General features: G+C 40.1%; 1 protein-coding gene across 7 annotated transcripts in view; it reads left to right on the forward strand.

The window, feature by feature from the left end:
- The window catches only part of robo2 (roundabout, axon guidance receptor, homolog 2), a 152473-nt gene extending 133436 nt beyond the window's left edge, over positions 1-19037 (forward strand). For 3 of the 7 annotated variants that reach the window (XM_082502982.1, XM_082502983.1, XM_082502984.1), the window contains 9 exons: positions 923-1048; positions 5858-6017; positions 8243-8506; positions 9414-9631; positions 13577-13759; positions 14243-14401; positions 14515-14781; positions 16191-16382; positions 16816-19037. In XM_082502982.1, coding sequence (XP_082359108.1) covers positions 923-1048; positions 5858-6017; positions 8243-8506; positions 9414-9631; positions 13577-13759; positions 14243-14401; positions 14515-14781; positions 16191-16382; positions 16816-16817 — 1571 coding nt within the window. In that variant the 3' untranslated portion in view covers positions 16818-19037. The remainder of the gene's footprint in view (positions 1-922; positions 1049-5857; positions 6018-8242; positions 8507-9413; positions 9632-13576; positions 13760-14242; positions 14402-14514; positions 14782-16190; positions 16383-16815) is intronic. The other 4 variants (XM_082502986.1, XM_082502988.1, XM_082502985.1 and 1 more) reach the window with 3 other exon arrangements.
- Positions 19038-20539: the final 1502 nt, after the last annotated feature.

Raw genomic sequence — 20539 nt, forward strand, 5'->3', positions numbered from 1 at the left:
GGTTTTTTTTGTTTGTTTGTTTGTGTTGGGTTTTTTTTTATAGAGTATGATAATATGTCAGCCAGAGCTATTGTTCCAGTGACATTAAACTGAAAGCCAGATTACAAGCCACAGGTTTACAGTTGTAACAAGACAGCCTGTTGGTATTGAAACTTTTCCCTCAAAAGTCGTGGAGGTCTTTGTTGCGCCACTGTGGTGGGAAGAGGTTGTCTTAAAAAGAGCGGTTTCTACCTCAGCAGACATCATCTTGGTTTTTCTCCAAGGCTGAATAAACATCTCACAAAGGAATACTGCACTTAAGCGATCCATCTATTTACCCGCTGAGTTTTCTTGACGGTACCGCAGCTCCTTCAGTTTCAAAGTAATTGGCAATCCATTTTAGCTTGACTAATATTTAAGAAAATAATCCAAATTAATTGGATTTGATGCAGGATTTTTCAAGGCCGAATGGAGTTTGATAGTTTAAACGTAATGAGAGTTCTTTGGCCTTATTCTAATACGTATTTATGATCTGGTGATTTTCCAACAGTCTAAAATAGATTAATTATAGTTTTTACACATTGCAGTGACTCTTTCAAAATGTTTTGTAATTCTCCCTGAAATTATTTCAAGAAGTATGCTCAAACATGATTATGTGTGATTATACCTCTCTGAAGCAGGACAAATAGTGAAAAAAAATCTCTACCACTGAGTCATTCATCAGTATTGTGAAAGCTTAGCTTGGTGTTTATCAAATCAACAACAAATCAGATTGGTCTGTTGCATACGAATCAAATAGTGTTAAATAATTCAGCTTTTTGAACATATGAGTCCTGATTTTATCCTGCTTGCTTGATGCTCTAACTGCATGTTTGCATGTGCTTGTGCTAACTGCCAATCACCTGATGCCACTGTGATTTTTGCCCTTTAACCCCCACTGTAGCCCTCCTATTCATTCCTGACTACCGATTGGCCGAAGGATTGTCTAATAGAATACCACACAACCAATCACAAGATTTCAGCACCACCAGCTCTCACAACAGCTCAGAGCGAAGCGGCAGTCTCTCAGGTTGGTTTACGCAGCAGAGAATTAAGCAGACTGGGACACGCTGCTCCCCAGCCAACTTTATGATCGACTGATGTCTTAATTGCTTTATTTATTTGTTATTTGCATGTACAAACTTTATATCCAAAACATTCTTAATAACACAATTCCCTCACCATCACCAGTGATACTTGGCTCACACAGCTCTCCCTGCTTCTAATTGATCACATATGAATGGTATGGTGTTATTTTTGTTATGTGGGGTTCTGAGCGCAACTACTGCTGAATGTAAAGATGGATGTGAGTTGAAAAGTCTTTCAAAGCATAATGAAATAGGAAACTTAAGTCAAAAGAAAGAACAGCAATATAATCAACTGACAAATTATGGCTGCAATTGCTAAGGCTGGGTTCATGCCATTACTGCTGGTCTTTGGGAAGGCTTTGTCTCTCACTGTGTGAGTGAGCAGACGGGAGTAGGGGCAGAGGGAGTCTTTCAGACAGAGTGGACTATATACACACACAGACACCATTAGAGATGCTTGGCTGGGTAAAGTGGCAAAAATACCTCCCTTTTTCCCTCTTCCTCTAATGGTGGCCAACTACACTAAAACCCATGTTCAGAGAATTACAATGTCATTTATAGGACACCAGGGCATCCCTCTGACTGTCTCCCTTCCACTCTCCTCTTTTATCTAGTTTCAAGCCACTGCTTTAACTGGTCTCTAATTCAATGCTGAGGCACACTGTGGGTTGAAGAGAAGGATGTGAAATGGTCATGCCTTACAGGCAAATTCCTCCTATAGAACCACAGGTGACTTATGTCCCTGTTTGGGCTTGCCACATAGTAGTATAATTTAATAAGATGAAAAGAAGTAATTAAACGCATAAATTTCTGCTTACACTAAACAAACAGATTGTGCAAATATGCTTTAAAGCAACATTTTGCAATCATTTCGGGAAATATATCTAGACGTAGATGAGAAGATTGATGCAAAGTAATAAAATCCACACAGCAATTAGTCACTCATTAAACCACAACCTGTTGTTCTTTTTCAGTTTTTCAACCTATTAAAGAAATGGAAAATATTGTGTCAAATAATTAACTTTCCATATGCTAATAGACAGATTTTCTCATATATTCAGAGCTTTCTTTACTCTAGGCAAGCTATTGTCTCCTGGCATATGTTTACAGTTACGGTAGACAGATTTAGATAATCTGTTTACCTAATCTCAGCAAATATTTGCATATTAATGCGCAGAGTCTGTGGGCAAGGGGCAAGAAGCTTTCTGGTTTCCACTTGAAGTCTGTTTGTATTCTGTGACCAATATGTCCTCATTTGAGAAGGAAGTACAAAAAAGAAAAAGAGTGCATTCCCCAAAACATAATTTTAAACCATCAGCTCCTATGTAAACCGTGTTTTTTCTTTATCAGCTTTTTAATGGTATCTAAATTAGTAAACGATGGCCAGCAGTTTGAACAGGAAGACTTGGCTAAGATATCCACTGGCTAGACCAGAAGTCCTGAAAGAGCAGAGGTTAAGTCTGAAGACAATAGCAGACAGATATCCAAATCATTTCTACTTCTATCCGATGACTTGAAAGTAAATACAAATAATTAAATCATTAAGAATTAAGTCAAAAAGACGGCAGAGGTGTAACTATATGTGGATTATTTAAAACAAAAATGTTTTAAGAATTCTCCTCATTAAGAATCTTTCAGTTATTTTTAAATAGATGTCTCTTTTTTAATATTGTCTAGTATATACCCAATATAATGTGCAGTGAAATAATCATGCTTACTGATATTAATGATGCTTTAAAAGTGAATTGATCAATAACAGATATTCTGTGAGGTGAAACTTAATGATATTTTGAACCAGCACATGCTAAGCTTTGATTCAGACTTCAACCAAAGTAAACTCAACATATGAGGGGAGGGGGGCTGCTGGAGTTTCTGTGCTTTGCTCTCTCTCTAAGGACATGGAAGGAATAATGAATGTCAGGTCTGAAGGAGGAGAGAGCGGGATAAAAAGAAACCGAAATAGAGCAGCTTTCATGACAGCATGGATCTCCACTGGGACATGAAGCTGCTCATTAAAACCTTTCTTAGTGTAGGGGAGAGGAGGTAACTGGTGTTTTCTGTAGTAGTTAGAGACCCCAAAGACACCTTGTTCTCTTCCTACACTCTCACCCATCCTGTGAAGCTGCAAAGTCTGTGATTATGTGAAGTTCATGGTTGTGCGTTACCTGTTGTGCTCCTGAACTCTCTGTTGTTGCATCTCCATTCATTATGTAACATGTTGCCTTATTTCTTTTTAACCTAAACTAAATATGATGATACAAGACTTTCAGTTATATATTTTCCCCACTCATGAGTTGTATTTGGCTGTATAGTCTTTCTCAAGTCTCTCTGTGGCTTTTCCTCTCAGCACTAAGGCACCCAATGAAAACAAAGCAAGCTCAAGGCTATGCAGCCCTACAGTTATAGAATGGGAGTGCCCAAACCCTGGGTATAAATACCCAAAGCTCCATCTATATTTAGTATCACTTCCCCTTTGAAGAGAGGCCCAGTTTTGTCAGAGGAGATGAGTGCGCTGTGTAATTCTTGTATAGCTCCTAGCCACAGCTTCTCTCTATATTTTTCATATTTGGGTTGAGCTGTTGCAATTCCAGCGCCAGACCATCCTTCCCTGGAAGAGGCTCATTTACAATATTGATGGCTGGTCTTGTGTAGAGGGACTAAGGATGACTGAACAATCACGTCAGCTCACCATTTATTGGTAAAAGTCAAGCGTTGCCCAGAGGTACGATTAGGAAACCCAATTACTTTCAGACTATACTTACACTGTGCTGCCACCTGCCTTGGGCTTACAGTTGTTTCTTTTATTACTTCCATTCTTTATTAATCTTATTCTGACACTTCTTCCATATTCTCATTTTTAATTTGTTCTCTCTAGTGCCAGTATTATTACTTGTTTTGGGTTTGTTTGTTTTTAACCATGCTCACCTTTCATTAAAGTGTTTTTGTCATTCTTGCAGGTAAGTCTTAATAGCAGAAAAATCTATACTTTTTGGATTAAAAACAAACTGCCCACTGTTTCTGATTTTCATGCTGTCTGGTATTCATAAAAAGAGATGGTCAAGATGTACTCTATTGCTTCTGTAAATGTCTTTTGATGACAGATATTTTTTTACCATGTCTGAGCCATGTTACTTCATTACATTACGTTAGCGTGCGTGATGTTACATTGCATAAAATGCCATACTGGCAGCTTTTTGGGCCAGTGGAAAAAGTGATTACAGGCCCTTGGCAGCAAAGGCTAACCAACAGATGACAAAAACAAATGCGTTTAGCAGAGATTCCCAAAAATAGCTTTCAGTATTGGTGGTGATGTCAGGCTGAGGTTATTTTATGGATTGCAAGGTGTTTACTTGTAGGAAGAGCCTGACATAATCCACAGAAGATTCCAGTCCCCTCGCCCATGCACAATCTGACATTCAAATACTAATATTAATTCCCACATATTGGTTGTGTGCTACAGGGTTGTAAAACTCAGACATATGCATGGTGAACCTTCAGATGAAAAGACATTAAAATGTTCTTTTCTCAGAATAATACAAAGTAATACTAACCACCAATAATGTTATAAAAAACATATTTACTGTGACTATTAAGTATATTTTTATTTTCATTTATTTAAAAACAGTGTCCACTTTTACTGTAGCACTGAAAGTCAAAATACAGTACAGAACATCATGAAGCATAATTTCATTTCATGGATCTTAAGATGTTTTGGCCATGAAGCAAATTTAATATGCATGATGGGGTAAATGTGCAGAAGACCTTTAACCACAGTATAATGCAGTTTAGTATCTGCTATAATCTCAATATCATACACGTGGAATTATCATGTTTCTTAAAAGGTGTCTGCAAAACCTGAAAAAGTAGGATTCGTGGCAGAGCTGTTGAATTGCCCCTAATGAAGTGGTAGATATAAGATACATTACATATAAATAAAAAATTATTATAGAAACTAGATTAAAAAAAATATTCAAATAGCCATAAAAAAAACAGGAAATCTTTTTCCAGGATATATTTTTGGTGGTTTTGTTTTTAAGATTTGAAGTCAAATATCTTTTAAAGAAAAAAAAATAAACAAATAAAGGTTTCTTCCAAAGTGACCAAATCATATAAAACTTGGTATTGAACTGGCTGGCAGATTTATAAAGATGGATGGGACCAGGTAGAATCTGGTGTTGGAGGGATATGAGTGGAAATAGATGGGGTTAGCGGCTCTCCGGTGTAATAAAAGAAATGAAAGTAGTAATAGACTCTCAGTGAATTCCATTAGGGACACATCGACACTACACAAGCCATTCATTATGATGATGCTGTGAAGTGAGATATTTCATTGTGGAACCCAATGCCCGGTGTGAAAGGGGACGCTGAGGGATGGGTGGAGCACAAAGGTCTGCCTCAGCCTCGTTTACTGCAGTTCTCTTCTGTTTCTATGGAGATTTGAGGCTTTTCAGCCAATCAATCAATGAAAGCATGCTTTTCATCAGGCAACCTTGAGGTTTTCTATGGAAGCGCTGATAGGCAGGAGCGCATTGAAATCTTGTGTTTGAAAATGTGTACGACTTTGCAAGGCTGTGTTGAAACAGTCCAAATGGATTTGTAAACCAAGTAGTGTGTTTAGAATAATTTGAGTTTATTTATAATAGACATTTGTCAGATGGCAAATGCTCTCCCAGTTGTTTATTCGTTTTTAATTGGTTATTGTATACAGTGTCGTTTTCATACAGTTTCATACTGTGTCTCATCTTTTCTAGGTGGAAAGGGAGGAAAGAAGAAGAAAACAAAGGCTGGCTCTAAACCTACTAAAGCCAATGGGTCCAATTGGGCCAACGTTCCCCTGCCCCCTCCTCCTGTTCACCCTCTCCCTGGTACTGAGATGGACCATTATCCCAATGATCACCACGACGGGGGAGGGTATGTCTGCTAATATAAAAAAATACACACAAATTATTCCATCTTGAATGGATAATGAAAAACCATTTAAATGCATAGAAACAACATACACACTTTACAGCTCAGTTTTCAGTAGAAAATGAAGCGCGACACAAGTTTTATTTTAACCAAACGATCAGATACAAAATCTTTCAAACTGCTCTCCTTTTTTGTATTTGTCATTATTTTTCATTAACTTTTACAGCCCATTTGACCCAATTATGTTGTTTTCTGGATCACCTCCCATTTCACACTGGGCCTCCTGTTTTTTGGAGCAACCAAATGTAATACGTCATTCTATTTTAGTCTACTAATCCTGTCTATACCCAGACAATTAAGACATTACAACGTTTAAATTATTTTTTGAAAGTCAGCTCAAATACAAGTCATGCTGTCAAGAATTTGTTTAAAAATATTGTGTCCACTGTCATTGAAAATCTGTTGTAGCCAAGTTAAGGCTTTTAGGAAAAATTTAGGAGGCTAAGAAGCCATACACAGAAGCTTTGTAACTGGCAATTCTGATATTGAAGAGAAGAAGCATGAGCTCATGTGGAAGCGCAAGAGGGAGAAAAATAAACCTGTTCCAAGTAATATTTTGTGTGTTTTGTGGGCAGCTAGCTACACACAAAATAAAAATGGCAGTACAAAAGAAATGATCACAGAAAGCAAAACGATATAGATGATGTCCAACAACTTCTTGTATAAGCAACACACTAAATCTGGTTGCATTCTGCATTAATGTCATCTGACTGTACCTCACTGAGTTTATTGACTTAGTACTGCAAATCTGACGAGAAGCAAAGAATCAATGCGTGTATAGTCTCTACAGGCAGCACACGTGCTCTTTTGCACAGGGCTCTTACACAAAAACCCACATACAGATGGGTGCCAATCAAACTATCTGCTGACCCGTTTTTCTATCTATAAAATAAATGAAAATAAAACATGTCTGTCTTTGTGAGTTTGTAGACATACGGGTAGCTTTGGCTTAATCTCGCTGATGAATTCCATAGTGGGGAAAAAACCCCTCCTAATAGTCCTGTTTTATAAAGATATATTTATGTTATCCACACACACTGAGGCTGAAGTTGATATAAAAAGCTGGATTCTTATAAATGATTAATGCCGTACCAGACATCTGATATTTTTTGTTTAATTTTCATTTAATGTAATGGTGCAGTGGTTTGCACTGTTGCCTCACAGCCTTTCTTTGTAGAGGTTGCCTGTTGCCTTGTTTTTGCGTTAGTTTCCTCTTGAATCAAGCTTCCAGCCACGGTCCAAAGAGATAGTTGTTAGGTTAATTGGGGATTCTACATTAGCTGTGGGGGTGAATGTGATAGTTTACCTGGTAAACATGGATGGAAATGGATTTTGTGTGGTAAATGCAGTAAATCAACACTGTACTTTAAGTGTGAACTAACAGTAACTTGTGTAAGTGATTGTGAGAGTGTCTCTCTTTGGTCCAGTTGGCACCATGTCCTCTTACTCCCATTTCCAATCTGGGAGAGTCATCTGCTTTAATAGGCTATCTGGCAAATGAAGAGTCTCATGCACTGTAAATCTGAGGCTGCTCTTAATGGCAGCAGATTAAAACAGTTATGTCCTATGGAGTGTGCCCTGACAAATTTCTATAATGAACACCTTCTTTATGGCTAGTATTATTTCAGCATGTATAAGCACAGCTATGAGGAATTGAAGCTTGACACCAACTGTAATTCTAATCAGGACTGTTGTATAACAAATTGCTGTCCAATGAAAGTTGGAGAAGGTCACAAAACTGTGTTAGCACATATCAGTTTCTTTTGACATATATTTTTTTATGCTATCTACTTTTCTCAATCGTCTTTTACTTGCAGACACTGACAATATCACACATCTACAGTAATGCCATTACTATGTCTGTCCATACTTTCCAGTTTGATATTATATAAAACATGCATAGCTTTAAAATCAGCAAGCTGTGCTAAATTAAATTAGTAGATTATCATTTTCGGTTGTGGTGATTAAACCTCCAAGCTCCTTATTTTTTAAGTCCATCAAATGCTTCTGGTATTTTCAGATAAACTCATTGGTTGATAATTGGGAAAATACTAAATAGTAAAAATAAGTCGATATTAATCAGTAACAAAAATAACAGCTTATAGCTCTTGCTCAGGCTATATGTAACCTTAACTACATTTGTGTGGTAAACATGCATTTTCCCTCAGGTATGAGAGCGATGGTTGGGGACCGCCCATGCCTGTGCAGACATATCTCCACCAGGGCATGGAAGATGAGCTGGAGGAAGAGGAAGAAAGGGTTCCCACCCCGCCTATCCGGGGGGTCGCCTCATCCCCCGCTGCTGTGTCCTTTGGACAGCAGTCCACAGCCACCCTGACCCCCTCTCCCCGAGATGAGATGCAGCCCATGCTCCAGGCCCATTTGGATGAGCTGACCAGAGCGTACCAACTGGACATGGCAAAACAAACATGGTAAACACAGCAGCATTAAAAAGCATTGTAAATATTTAAATTAGATACTGCAGTCCTATCAATCTATTTATCTAGACAGATATACTGTTGTAGTCGTACATGCATTGTTTTTATTTTACAGTGCTTACTGTACATTGTGTTCCTGTTTATTGCTTCCAGGATTTATTCTGTTCCTGCAGTATTCCTCATGTCAACTGTGTGTGCAGCGGAGATAAACCCATTAATCATTCCATTTTAATGGGCCCATGCTACCACTTAGGCGACTACTGTATTTTGCTCACTCTAAGAGACACAATTTCGTACCCATGGTTGTTTACTCCCCCTACACTTGTACGGTGCATTCCATTGTTGTGCTCATGCAAGTCAGATGAAGACCATGCTTCATTCTGTCAGCAACGCGCAGAGAATGAGAGACTGGCATTCATTCATAATAGTGAAGTGGGTGGTAGTGGGAGAGCTGGGAAGCCTTGTCAGGAAGGAGATGTCATGTTACCCGGTAATGACTCTGTTGGTTAGAGAGCATCTCTGACAACACCAGAGGGCCAGTAATTACAACCAATTCCCACTGCAAACCGCGTCAAAGACTTTGCACTCCTCTAACAAACGTGACTGTCAGCAGAGCAGGCTGCCACTGAGGTGACAGCCATGTGTCGACAGGCCTGGAGAGCATTCCTTTATACCATCCACAGCAGCAATTAGTAGGTCATTGTGTTAGCATACAAGCTGCACTGTGGAATTAGTGAAATTGTCCATATTTATTCAGCGGCCCACATAATACAGGTCTCTGTAATTAGCTCTACATTTCCACATGCAACCACATGTTATACGTTCGATAGTCATCACCGCTCCACATTCCCCAATATCAGATTATATGGAGTATTTATTTATTAAAATTTTTTTTTACCAGGCACATGCAGGGAGGCTCTCTTCCTCCCCAGGCTCCAGCTCCTCCAGTGGGCTACGTGTCGAGCACAATGGTTTCCGACCTGGAGACTGACCTGCCTGATGATGAGGAGGAGGAGGAGGAAGATGAGGAGGAGGATGAAGGCTATGGAGCCAGGCATCCCCGCGGAATTGAGCACACACCAGGGTCTAGCATGGACAACCTGGACAGCTCTTTAACAGGTAAGGCTGTTGGATTTGTATCTGGAGCCGGCGGGGCTTTAACCTAATGTTGTTAACCGCAGTATAATTTATTTTAATGCATAAGTAAATGGGATTTGTTTCTTTTTATTCAAATGTCCATAAGCAGGTAAAATGCATTCAACTCCCATCGTTGTTACATCTTGTTTAACGGCAAATGGATTGTTGTTCATAACGCGTTCTTCATGACTTTGGTGTGTTAATTTTTGGCCCTCAATCAAGTTTTTTAAGCACCTTTGGCAGGCTCTGGGGAATTACAATTATCATTTTCAAAAAAGAAAACAGATAAGAAAGTCCATGAATTTTAAACAGGATAGTGAGAGGGAAATTAAGAGGAGGGAGAGGGTAGGGGAGAGTGACTGTGATTTAACTTGCACACAGCTCCGGAGCCAGAGCCAACCGTATCTTCCCGAGGAGATTTGAAATAAATTTCACGTGCGGCATATTCCATTCCAGACTAGAGGCACCATTTCCATTTTTACAACTCACTGAAAACTTTTACAGCCGTCTGTTGAGGGGACATATGAAGGGCATGACATTGCAGTGGAGGAGCTGGGTTCTGGATTGCTGCTATCATACTGACCAGGCCTGACTATCCATCTGCAATGTAAAGGGGTAAAAGTGCAAAAATGGACTTTTATGATAAAAGTGACATATGGGGAATAGGTTTGGTAGAAAATTCTAGTTTAGTGTTGACCTGTGATACTGTGTATCCATCAGGTTATGTGTGTAAACACTGAAAAATAAAGGCTATATTGAGACATTTATGGGTGGTAAGAATAAGGAAGAGAGCAAAAAATCGAAGGAGCTGGGCTATCTGAGAGAGAAAGCTCAAAAATAAGAAGACAAACAGTGCTGTATATTGGCCTACCCTGTCAGTAGAAACATTAAAGAGTGGTTTTCCAGGGGATGATGGAACAGTGGTTTTGGTAGCACTGACACATGCTGCTGCTGATGTATTTAGAGGAATATAAAGCGGCAACGGGGCCCTAATCTGCTGCATCTCTCCTCCACTGTATTACTCTGAAGACAGCACTATTTCTTTTTATCTCTCTCCAAGTCTGCCTCTCACCCCATCGTTTGACAACACAGACACAGCCCCAGCTCCGGGGTGAGCAGGAGGAAGAGAGGGAAAAGGGGAGACGCTGCTGAGATTTATTGTAGCCACCGTTTTAAGGCTACACAAACAGGGGAGGGGCAGGAGTGAGATTGCTGTCAAGCGTCGCTTGATGGATTTGTCATTGTTTTAATAATATGGAAATAGGTCTGTTTTCATAATGTTACACCAAAGGCCAGTAAATCTAACCTTTCAGTGATGTTCCAGAAAAAAAAAGAAGAAAAGAACCTGCACTCTCCTCAGGGGCATTTTTCACCAGCGGACTGTCTGCACAGGTTTTCCAATGCGTTATTCCATGCTCTGAGTTAAGGCAACTTATTTTTAGCTGATAAATGTAACTCCTCCTGTTGTGGTGGTATTGCAGAGCGATTGCTTGCACAAGCTACAGAGTTGAGGTGAACACGTAGGTATTACTTGGCTCTATATAGGTCATGCACAGCTAAGATGTGGTGGCAGTGAAGCTGTTATGCGTACAATGACTCGAAAGCTTGGCTGTTCTGGGCGATTACTCACCCATAAAGTCTTGCCAGGTTTGCGAGGTGTGGGGTCAGATCTCCTGGTGGCAGGTAGACGCCTGCTCATCAGGGGGAATGATTTTCCTACTTAACGACATGCAGATTAGGGTTCCCGTCAGTGTAAATCAGTTTTAGTGGCAGGAGGGAGGCAGCCTGGGTTTTACTGCCCTCCATCCGCCTAGCGTTTACTGGTCTTGCTCTATCAGTGCATGGAACATGGAGGGTGTCGGCCAGCGTTTTTTCGAGAACACAGTTTGGCCCATTGCTCTTGTTCAAGATGTGATAAAATGGCAGATATGTAGAGCAAACCTTGGTCTGGAGCCAAAAAAAAGTTATATTTCTAGGGCAAAAAGAAAACTAGATTGAATTTTTATCAAATTATGTTAGAATGATCACAGTTTGATTGGATTGCTGTTTCTGAGAATAGAAGTGCTCCAGAGGTTCTGCAGTAGAAAGTGGCAGTTAGAGCAACTGAAAAGTCATTCTGTGATGTGATTTGCTGAGGCAGTGTTCCTTCGCTGAGCCGAAAGGACTTGGAAGCTTCAGTGCTTTGGCTGGCACTGCCTATACTTCATTATCTGCTCTATTCTTTGTGGGAGGATTGGACCCAGTGGAATTGCTGTCTTTCTTTCTTAGTGAAAAACTCTTAGAAAAGAATTTCAAAGAAAATGGCCAGGAAAGATGGAGGGCTCAAACTAGTTGCCTTCAATTTCAGTTTGCTCTGTGAAAATGGGATGTGTAAGGGGGTACTCTACCTTATGCAAGCCTATATTTTATAGAAGTTTCCATTAATCTGAGAGAATTTCCCTGCAATAGGAGTGAAAAGATGTTGCAATCTCTTCTGTTGAAAGTGCAATTCCATAAAGTCACAACCAGTGACTAAGTTACAGTCTCTTTGAGACATCTGGTTACAGACAAAGAGACTCACAGATGGGGAAGTTGGAGAAGCCTTTGAAGGGGATTTCCCAGTGTGTCTGGTAAAATAAACCACAGTGATATTAACAAGTTTTATGTCCAATTGTTAATGTGCTCTATTGTGTTGCAAAGGGAAGTGCCATCTGAGAGAGCACACTCATGTGTTAGTTGTGTTCATTTGAATCACAGCCTGCAATATGCAGCAGTCCTGGGCCAAGAATCTGCTACCCTTTGTATTATCCTGACCTTTTAATGAATCCTGCTGCTAACTTTTGTCCCCACCGTTCTCTAAACAACCTTTAGCCTCACATCTCCCCAATTCTGTGTTACACCAGTTTGTCCAATCACATCGCTCTGTGTGAGGGAAGGATAGTGTGTGTGAGCTGAGTGCTTGGGTTTATGCCACTTTAGCAAAGACTGCCAAACCAGTCCCACTGAAAGCTGTCACATTAGCCGACTGTTCTCTGTGTTTTTGCTTGCCAAAATGGCATATTTTTATTGGCAGAGTGATGCTTTTATATTTAAAGTGCTGGCCTAGCTTTTTATGCGAAGGAAGAAAAATGAAGGCATAAAGAAATATAGTAGCATATAATCCAAAAGCCTGACAATATATACACATTTTATTTATTTGTGCCCCTTTGATCCTGTAAAAATACTTGCTTGTGTTGTTGTAGCTTATTGAGCAGTATATTGATTAATGCTCATAGAATTTTAAATCATTAAAGTGCTGTGCACATAGAAGTTAAAACCTGTAGTTTTCTTAAAACTACTGCACATTTTTAGACAGCGATGGTTGTGCATTTTTAAATGGGACTAAAAAAAAAAACTGTGCGCATACCTCCAGGTGTTTGATTCAATACGATGTTTTGTGAGATGTCACCTGAGGCAGTCGTGTAGCTAACTCTGCTCTGCACAGGTGCGCTCATTGTTCTTTATCAAAAGACGTGCAAAATAAGTTGATGACAGTCCTGCTGTTCCACTGTGTATATTCTGGTGTGTGTAAATGTGCACTTTTGTGTGTGTGTATGCAATGTGTGTGTTTATAATAGATGAAAGAGGGCATGCCAGAACAGAATGACTATACAAAGCGCTCACCTGCAAGAACAGAAATGCCCCACAGCAAATTTAATTCATTTAAGTGTACAATATTCATATTGCTTCTTTTTTTTAAGACCACTCAATAAGTTTATTCATCTAAATGTCTAATCAAAGCACAGATGTTCAGAATGTGAGCTCATATATCCATAGAGGCTATAGCTGTTGAATCTGTATGAGCTTGGGATTTCAGCGTGAGTGTTTCAGATAAATAACTATCCATTTACACACATACTCACATAAACACACACAAACATCTATGCTGAAACCTATGGTGTTCTACAGGGTCCATGGTGAATGGGTGGGGCTCGGCCTCAGAAGATGACCGTAATTTCTCCAGCCATAGGTCCAGTCTGGGCAGTTCATCTGATGGCTCGATTTTTACCCACTGCAGTTTTGCCCAGGCCCTGGTGGCTGCTGCAGACAAGGCAGGCTATCGCCTTGAGGGCACTAGCCTCAGCAAGAGAGGTTGGTGTGTGGGACCAGATATCCATTGCTGGGCTGGACCGTCTGCCACTGACAAATTATCTTTTCATCTCTGTTCTAATTGTTCCTCCTGTCATCCATTGGCTGATGTTTTCCCCATAATGCTGCCTTGTTATTTTCTTTTCTGTTGCTTTTGGATGCTGTGCCCAGGTTGTGCATGGTACCTGCTCTATATGGCTACATTGCGGGTATCTCCTGATCCTTAAATGTGACTTAGCTCTGATCTGCCTCTGCTTTCTTTGGTGCATTGTGTAATATCTGGGTGATATGCTATGCTTAAAACCTTTTAAGGACTTCAACCAAATGCTCTCCCTTCTAATGAAAACATTTACCTTTTTCCCCTATTAGGCTTGCTGGATCTTGATTGATAACTTTTCCTTTTCCTGATGACTGTTTTGACTTCACTGTTGGCTCCGTAATATCTTTACTAACCATCTGGCCTGTGGTCCTTTATCCCTCCTGCAGGTAAAGGCTTGTCCCATAGGCCTCGGCCCAGCAGTCCATTTTCAACAGATGGCAGCACAGTCGGCACACACAGCTTGGGCCACCAGAGGGCCACTAGGCCAACTCGCAAACCCAGAAGTCAGGGCACAACACCCCATCGGAGAGATGCTGGTGCAGACGGTGAGGGAGGAAGCAACCAAAAACACATTTTGAAAATTTAAAAAAAGGGGTTATGGTAATATATACATAACTCATGTATTCAGTTGATTTAGTGTGGTTTTCTCTTGGCACAGACCTACCTCCTCCACCTGAGCCTCCTCCCTGTCAGGGGCAGGGCCGTATCCAGGGGGGCCGCAGTATAAACAGCATGGCGCCCCCAACAGATAGGAAGGCTTCTTCCTTAGAGCGCCCGCCTATTTCAGGATCCCTGTGTGGGCCAGAAGACATGAAGAGCTCTATTGACAGACAGACGCGCACTTCTTTGGAACATCATCGCCAGGTTCAAGACAGGCTGGGCTCTGCAGACCGAGCTGATGATGGCCGCAGGGGCCACAAAACAGGTGCAGATGAAAATATTTAGCCATAAAACGGGAACTGGCATTAATGCATTAAGGCTAACACAGAGATAAAATTTCACTTTAAAGCATAGTATGCAACAATGTGTGCGCTAATGGGTTACAACAATTGCAAAAGCATTAGGCTGAAAGTCAGGTGAGGCTTTCCATGTGGTTGTTAGGACTTAAAGTTTTTTTTATGAATTAATGTAATAACCAATTGGAAATGTTTGTCTTGCTGCTGTTGTTCAGGAAAGCACATTACATTTTGCTCACATAAACAATTCATCCTTTTTATTTGTTAAAAAATGCACTTTGCAACCTAAAACAAAATCTATAAAATAATTATACTCACATAAAACCATTCATTAGCAAGAAAAATAACATTATTTTCAAAGCAAGTGAAGTCAAAAGGGAAGTGGAATATTTCTTGTTAATGACTGAACTATTTATTTTAATACAAAGATAATTCCTTTCATTATGGCCAGAAAACAACAATAACACAGGAGTTTAGCTGCTGCTGTGCCTTTGCGGTTGGGGATTTTTCTCTAAGTGATTGTGTTGAAGTTAGTCATGCTGCTTTGAGACTGGGCTCCCATGAACAGATTGCACTGTCTGCCACTTGCTCTGGTTTCCAGAATGCCCCCCCTCAGCCCTCCCTCAGCCACCGTAATGCCCCTGTAACTGTTGCCAGTACCAGCCTGCTCCACTCCAAGTAAGGCAGGAGGCCCCAGCAACTGAAATGCACTCTAATCGCTTTAGCTTTCTCTTCTCACACAAACAGCAGCTCTCTACACTCCATCTGTGTGTGTGTTCATTAATCTTATGTGTGCACACGCCTGTTTGTTTGTGACCGTTAGAGCTCTTCATGCTGCGCTCCTTGGACTCTTTGTGCCAGGAGTTTCTCAGACAGTTAATCTGAGGCTGTGAGACAAAGACAGGTGTCACAATCAGCATTTTTACGAAAAACACTGTAGGTGAATTCCCTCATGTTTCAGTGCACTGACTGATTTGCAGTAGGCTCCAGTGAGGTCAGGGAAGGCTATATTACAGTCATTAGCAGAGCAGTGGGGAGCAGTTTGATGAGATTTCACGCAATGATGGAGACTACTGAGGGTCAATGTTATGTTGCCCTGCAGCAGGAGGTGCCACAGCAGCCAGTAGTCCCCCTGTTATTGTATTTACCCTCATCGTAAGGGTGGTGGCTGCAAGGCCATGTGCGAAGCTGAGAGTCCTCTCCATGGCACGCCCTGGCATTGCTCGTTGGCACGGCCACTCTGCAGATGTCAAGAGTGTGGGGTGGTGGTTGCAAAGTGTTCTTTGTCTCCATGCATCAGATGCAAGATGTGTAACACTGCAATAATAAAAGTTCAAACTTAAAGTATGCCTCTCGGTTCCTATGTGTGTGTTTTTAGAAGAGGGGTGTTTGCCATATAGTAAACCATCGTTCCCTTCCCCTGGTGGCCACAGTTCTGGCACAGGCTCCTCCAAGGGCTCAACAGGGCCACGCAAGACTGAGGGTCCACGACAACCACAGCAGTGGACCGCCACAGAGCATGCTGAATTTCTGGGGACCAATGGACAAGGACAGTACTCAGGAGAGTTATGTGAGTAATTTAGTACTTTGATGTTTGACAGCAGTGTTTTATGGTATATGGCACGGCACATATACTGCAGTAAAAAAGGGCAAGTTTTGTAGTGCAGCAATGCTTACCATAAAATTACTATAACTGCATCTTGCCAAACAACAGTTTATCCACCCTACTTGTGCACACTTCCTGTGTTAAGTGTGTCTGGCTGTTTCAGTATATATTTCCTGCAAAAGCTTGTCAGTGTTTGTGTAAGTGGATGGATTCAACTTAGATTTTATTATACTGGCAGTTATTGTTTTAACTTGGGAAAGAGTCAGTCCAGCTGTTTCCTTTGAATTCCTGGCAAAAATGCCTCCCAACATGTTTATTAGGTTCTTTACTTAAAGAAAACAATTTTTTTCTCTTTTTTTCCCAATCCTAATGTTTTCTTTTATTCCTCTTCTCACAGAGTGATCTGCCTGCAGTTTAAACTGGAGAGAACCTGTTCTCTCTTTGGAAGAGTGACACCCTCTTTGCCGGGGTAGTGAACTTTGTCCTTACCTGTGTGTTCTCAGAGGGAAGCAGTGCAGCAATGAGAACTACGGAGAAAAACAGTGTCACAGAACTGTAAATGCGATGTATAGACACAGACATACTGTACATCTTACTATGTTTTTTGTCCTCAAGAAAATATTTTCCACCTCCTACCTTACTCCAATTTTCTTTTTGTTAGAAAAAGGCAAGTTAAAAAAGAAAAAAATCAAAACATCTATAAGAGAACAAATTTTCTGGTAACTGCCCTTGAGGAAAAGGGGATTTTGTTTCCTGTAAATATATTCTTTAACTTGTTGTTGCATTGCTATGCAAGCCTGATTCTGTTTGAGCTTTTTATTTCCATATACAGGAACAGTTGGGTTTTATCTGGTTATTTGTATTATATGTGAAATGAGTGGCTGTTGTGCCATAAAATAATTGTTTTATAATCCATTGTTTGTTGATAGCTACCATTAATTATTATCATTATTATTGTTATTATTAATTATTGTTTTTGCACTGCAATTTTTGGTGATAAGCACAAAAAAACATAGCTCCTGCTGACATGAAGAACCGGAAGAATATGTGAAGAGGAGTTTCTGTACTGTAAAGTAGAGAGAAGAAAAATATATGCTAATGTACAGAGAGATATTAAAGAGTAATGCTTTGCTCACAGACAGCAACAAATAAGGCACCCATTTCCACAGTTGAGACAAATTGGGTGGCAGACACACAAGGTTCCTGAGGGTCTGAAGGACAGATACGAGGCCAAAAGAAGTACAGAAAGGATTCTGTATTGCTGTAGTTGGTTATTTAACCCCTAAAATAATAGAAATATCTAGTTTTCGATGTTTGGGGGCAACTCCAAGCATTGGCTCCATTCTAGTACAAGGGTTTCCGAGCATTTCAAATTCTTTTTCTTTTTTTCATTTCTATTAGGTTTTACTACCTAAATAATTCAGTAAAACAGCACACTTAGAATAAAACGGTTAAAAGGGAGGAGTCGCTGAAATCTATCCGCATGCTGCAGTCCGGTCGGAGCACTTACAAAGGCAGATTTGTGATTCTTCTATGGCCTTAATAGGTAGGAAACACAAACAAAGGAGCATTTATTGTTATTAGTTGTAATGTTACTCCTAAATCATGAGTGGAACAACAGCAATTGTTTACATCTTTTGTGTTTTTGTTTGTTTGTTTCATTTTATTGTCTTTTGGTTACTAATATTTTTTTAATTGTTTGATTTTTACAGCACTTACTCTTTGATGTTTGTGATGTTGTCACTGGGTACAGTATGATCCAGGAAAACAACACACCGACCTGCTGGGTTCAGCTGGGTGCTGTTCATTAATGAAATCTACAGAAGCGGCGGTTGGCCTCCAGTATGCTAAGATCAGCACAGTCTTGTGTCAGTGATGTTAAGGGATAAAAATGAGTGCGTATGTTTTACAACGTAGCTGTGAGTGGAGCGAAAATGGAGAAAGGCCTTGTATATTAACTAGTAGGTCTCACTGCCTCCATGTGTGCAACCCGAGTGTGGAGCAGAACACTTTCTGTCTGCCCGACTGCCACAACACACACACACTTATGTTTTGCCGCTTTCAACTTCTCAGCCTCTGATTCTCAATTGTTGTCTTTTTCAATGACTTTTTTTTCTTTTTTGGTTGTCCTTTTTTTAATGAGAAGCTTGTTTCTTTGTATGCCTTTTATGGACTCCAAAACGCTGCTTAAAACAATGTTTTCAATATTAATGTTCAGGATTTTTGTGGTTTAATGACTGTTTGTTTTGTCTTTTTTTGTACTGCTAATGTTGATAAAGGGGGGGTGGGAAACTAAAGGCCATCAGATGCTGTTGTACTGTTGTCGTCATGCCATGTCATTTTGTTTTTTTTACCATCCACCCAGTGGCCAGTGTTCTGGAAATGAGGTGCAAAGAGTATCTCAGGTTATTTTACATTCTGGTGGTGTTTATGTATGTGTATATATGTGTATATATCCATACGCATCTCCACTTGATTATGCCATTCCATTTCCATTGACAGTTTATCCCTCTCATGTCTGATTCTGTCGTCCCCTCTTTTCTTTTCTGCTGTGGACTTTGAGTATAATGTGCTGGTTCATCCACCTTAAGATGTCAGTAAAAGAACATACCAAATTAAGATTGTCTAATGCGTTTTAGTGTCTCTTTAATACTCATTGTTTTCTTTTAAATCACAGTGTCGTTTTGTATTTATTAAAATGATAATAAAAGTATATTGTGAAATATGCATAAAGATTTGTGAGATATAAAATGTGTTTTTTTTTTTGTTCCTTGTAAAGTTTGGTGTCAGAGCCGAGCAGCGAGGCCATATTGAGATGAAAGGCACACTGTGCTCACAGCATGGTGAAGTGCCGGGTCAGTAGTCGTCACTCTTCATCTTGCATGTTCACTGCACTGCTCTTCTCATGTCAAAACTGAAGAAACTTACAATCCTTTCAACACAAGGAGTAAAAATGCTCACAATTTGCTTGTCAGGAGGACAAAGGATAAAAGTGCTTTTCCTCTCCTTTGTTCATTTTCTCAATATTGTTGGTTCTTTGTAGCCTATCTGTGTGTTGCCTTTTTTGCTATAAAAGAGGATTAAAAATGACAAAAAGAGAAAGGTGTTGGGTGAAGTCTTTCTGTACAGTAAAGGGTGAGGTCGACACCCTGATCCAATGCCATTTCTACAGTACATTCTCCTTTTTTTCCCCTGTAAACCACCTTCTGTATTCACTTGCATGTCCAAGAAGAGAGTGGATCAAGAAAATAAACTTTTACAGCTTCATTCCCACGTCCTGTAAGATAAATCCATGTTCTTTTATTTCCTTGTACCTGGATCAATATCAAATAAAATATTTTTGAAAAATGGAAAATGGCTTTGTCTGTGATAGAAAGACTATAGCGCGGGAGGTCAGATTCGACACAGTATGACAGACAAAATACATACAGTACATACAAAAATACAGTCAAACAAGATTATTTTCAAGGTTAAATATTCAGTTTTTCTTGGATACTTGCACTGCAGCTGCAACATTAAAAATGCAAGTTTGCCTTTTTTCTACAAAACATGGCCCTGCTAATATCTTAATAGTGTTTGACTCAGCAACAGCACAAGTGTAGTTTATTTTGTGCTGTGTGTGTATGCAGTAGAGTTGTTTAGCTCACTGTGTGTTTAAAAGGGTTCCTGACTCAGCTGTGCGTTTTATGTCAAACCAATCCCTGCCTTGATCCTTCCAGAAGAGCAGCTTCAAACACAAACCCAAATCTCCTAAATCACTGAGACAGGCAGCTTGCTTTCAAGCTCTCTTGCACAGAGCTCAAACTAAAATCTGTGAAAATTCTCCAAAAAACTTGTGAAAGAAGTGGTGTAGAACGGGGTGGATAAAATTAGGAACAGCCTCTGTATCGGCATTAACATTCAGGTATAAACAAGCAGGCTGCATGGTGGTACACTGTCAACTAAAGCAAGAAAGTCCAGGGGCTGAATCAGCCAGCCAGAGCCTGGGACCTTTCTGTGTTGAGTTTGCATGTTTGCATGTCAGGTAATTGGTGATGTTAATCTGGACATAGGTGTGAATGGCTGTTTCTATGTGATAGCCCTGTGGTGGACTGGCAGCTTGCCCAAGGTGTATTCCACCT

The sequence above is a fragment of the Aulonocara stuartgranti genome, assembly GCF_965226115.1.
Source record: "Aulonocara stuartgranti genome assembly, chromosome: 14".
Taxonomy (NCBI): domain Eukaryota; kingdom Metazoa; phylum Chordata; class Actinopteri; order Cichliformes; family Cichlidae; genus Aulonocara; species Aulonocara stuartgranti.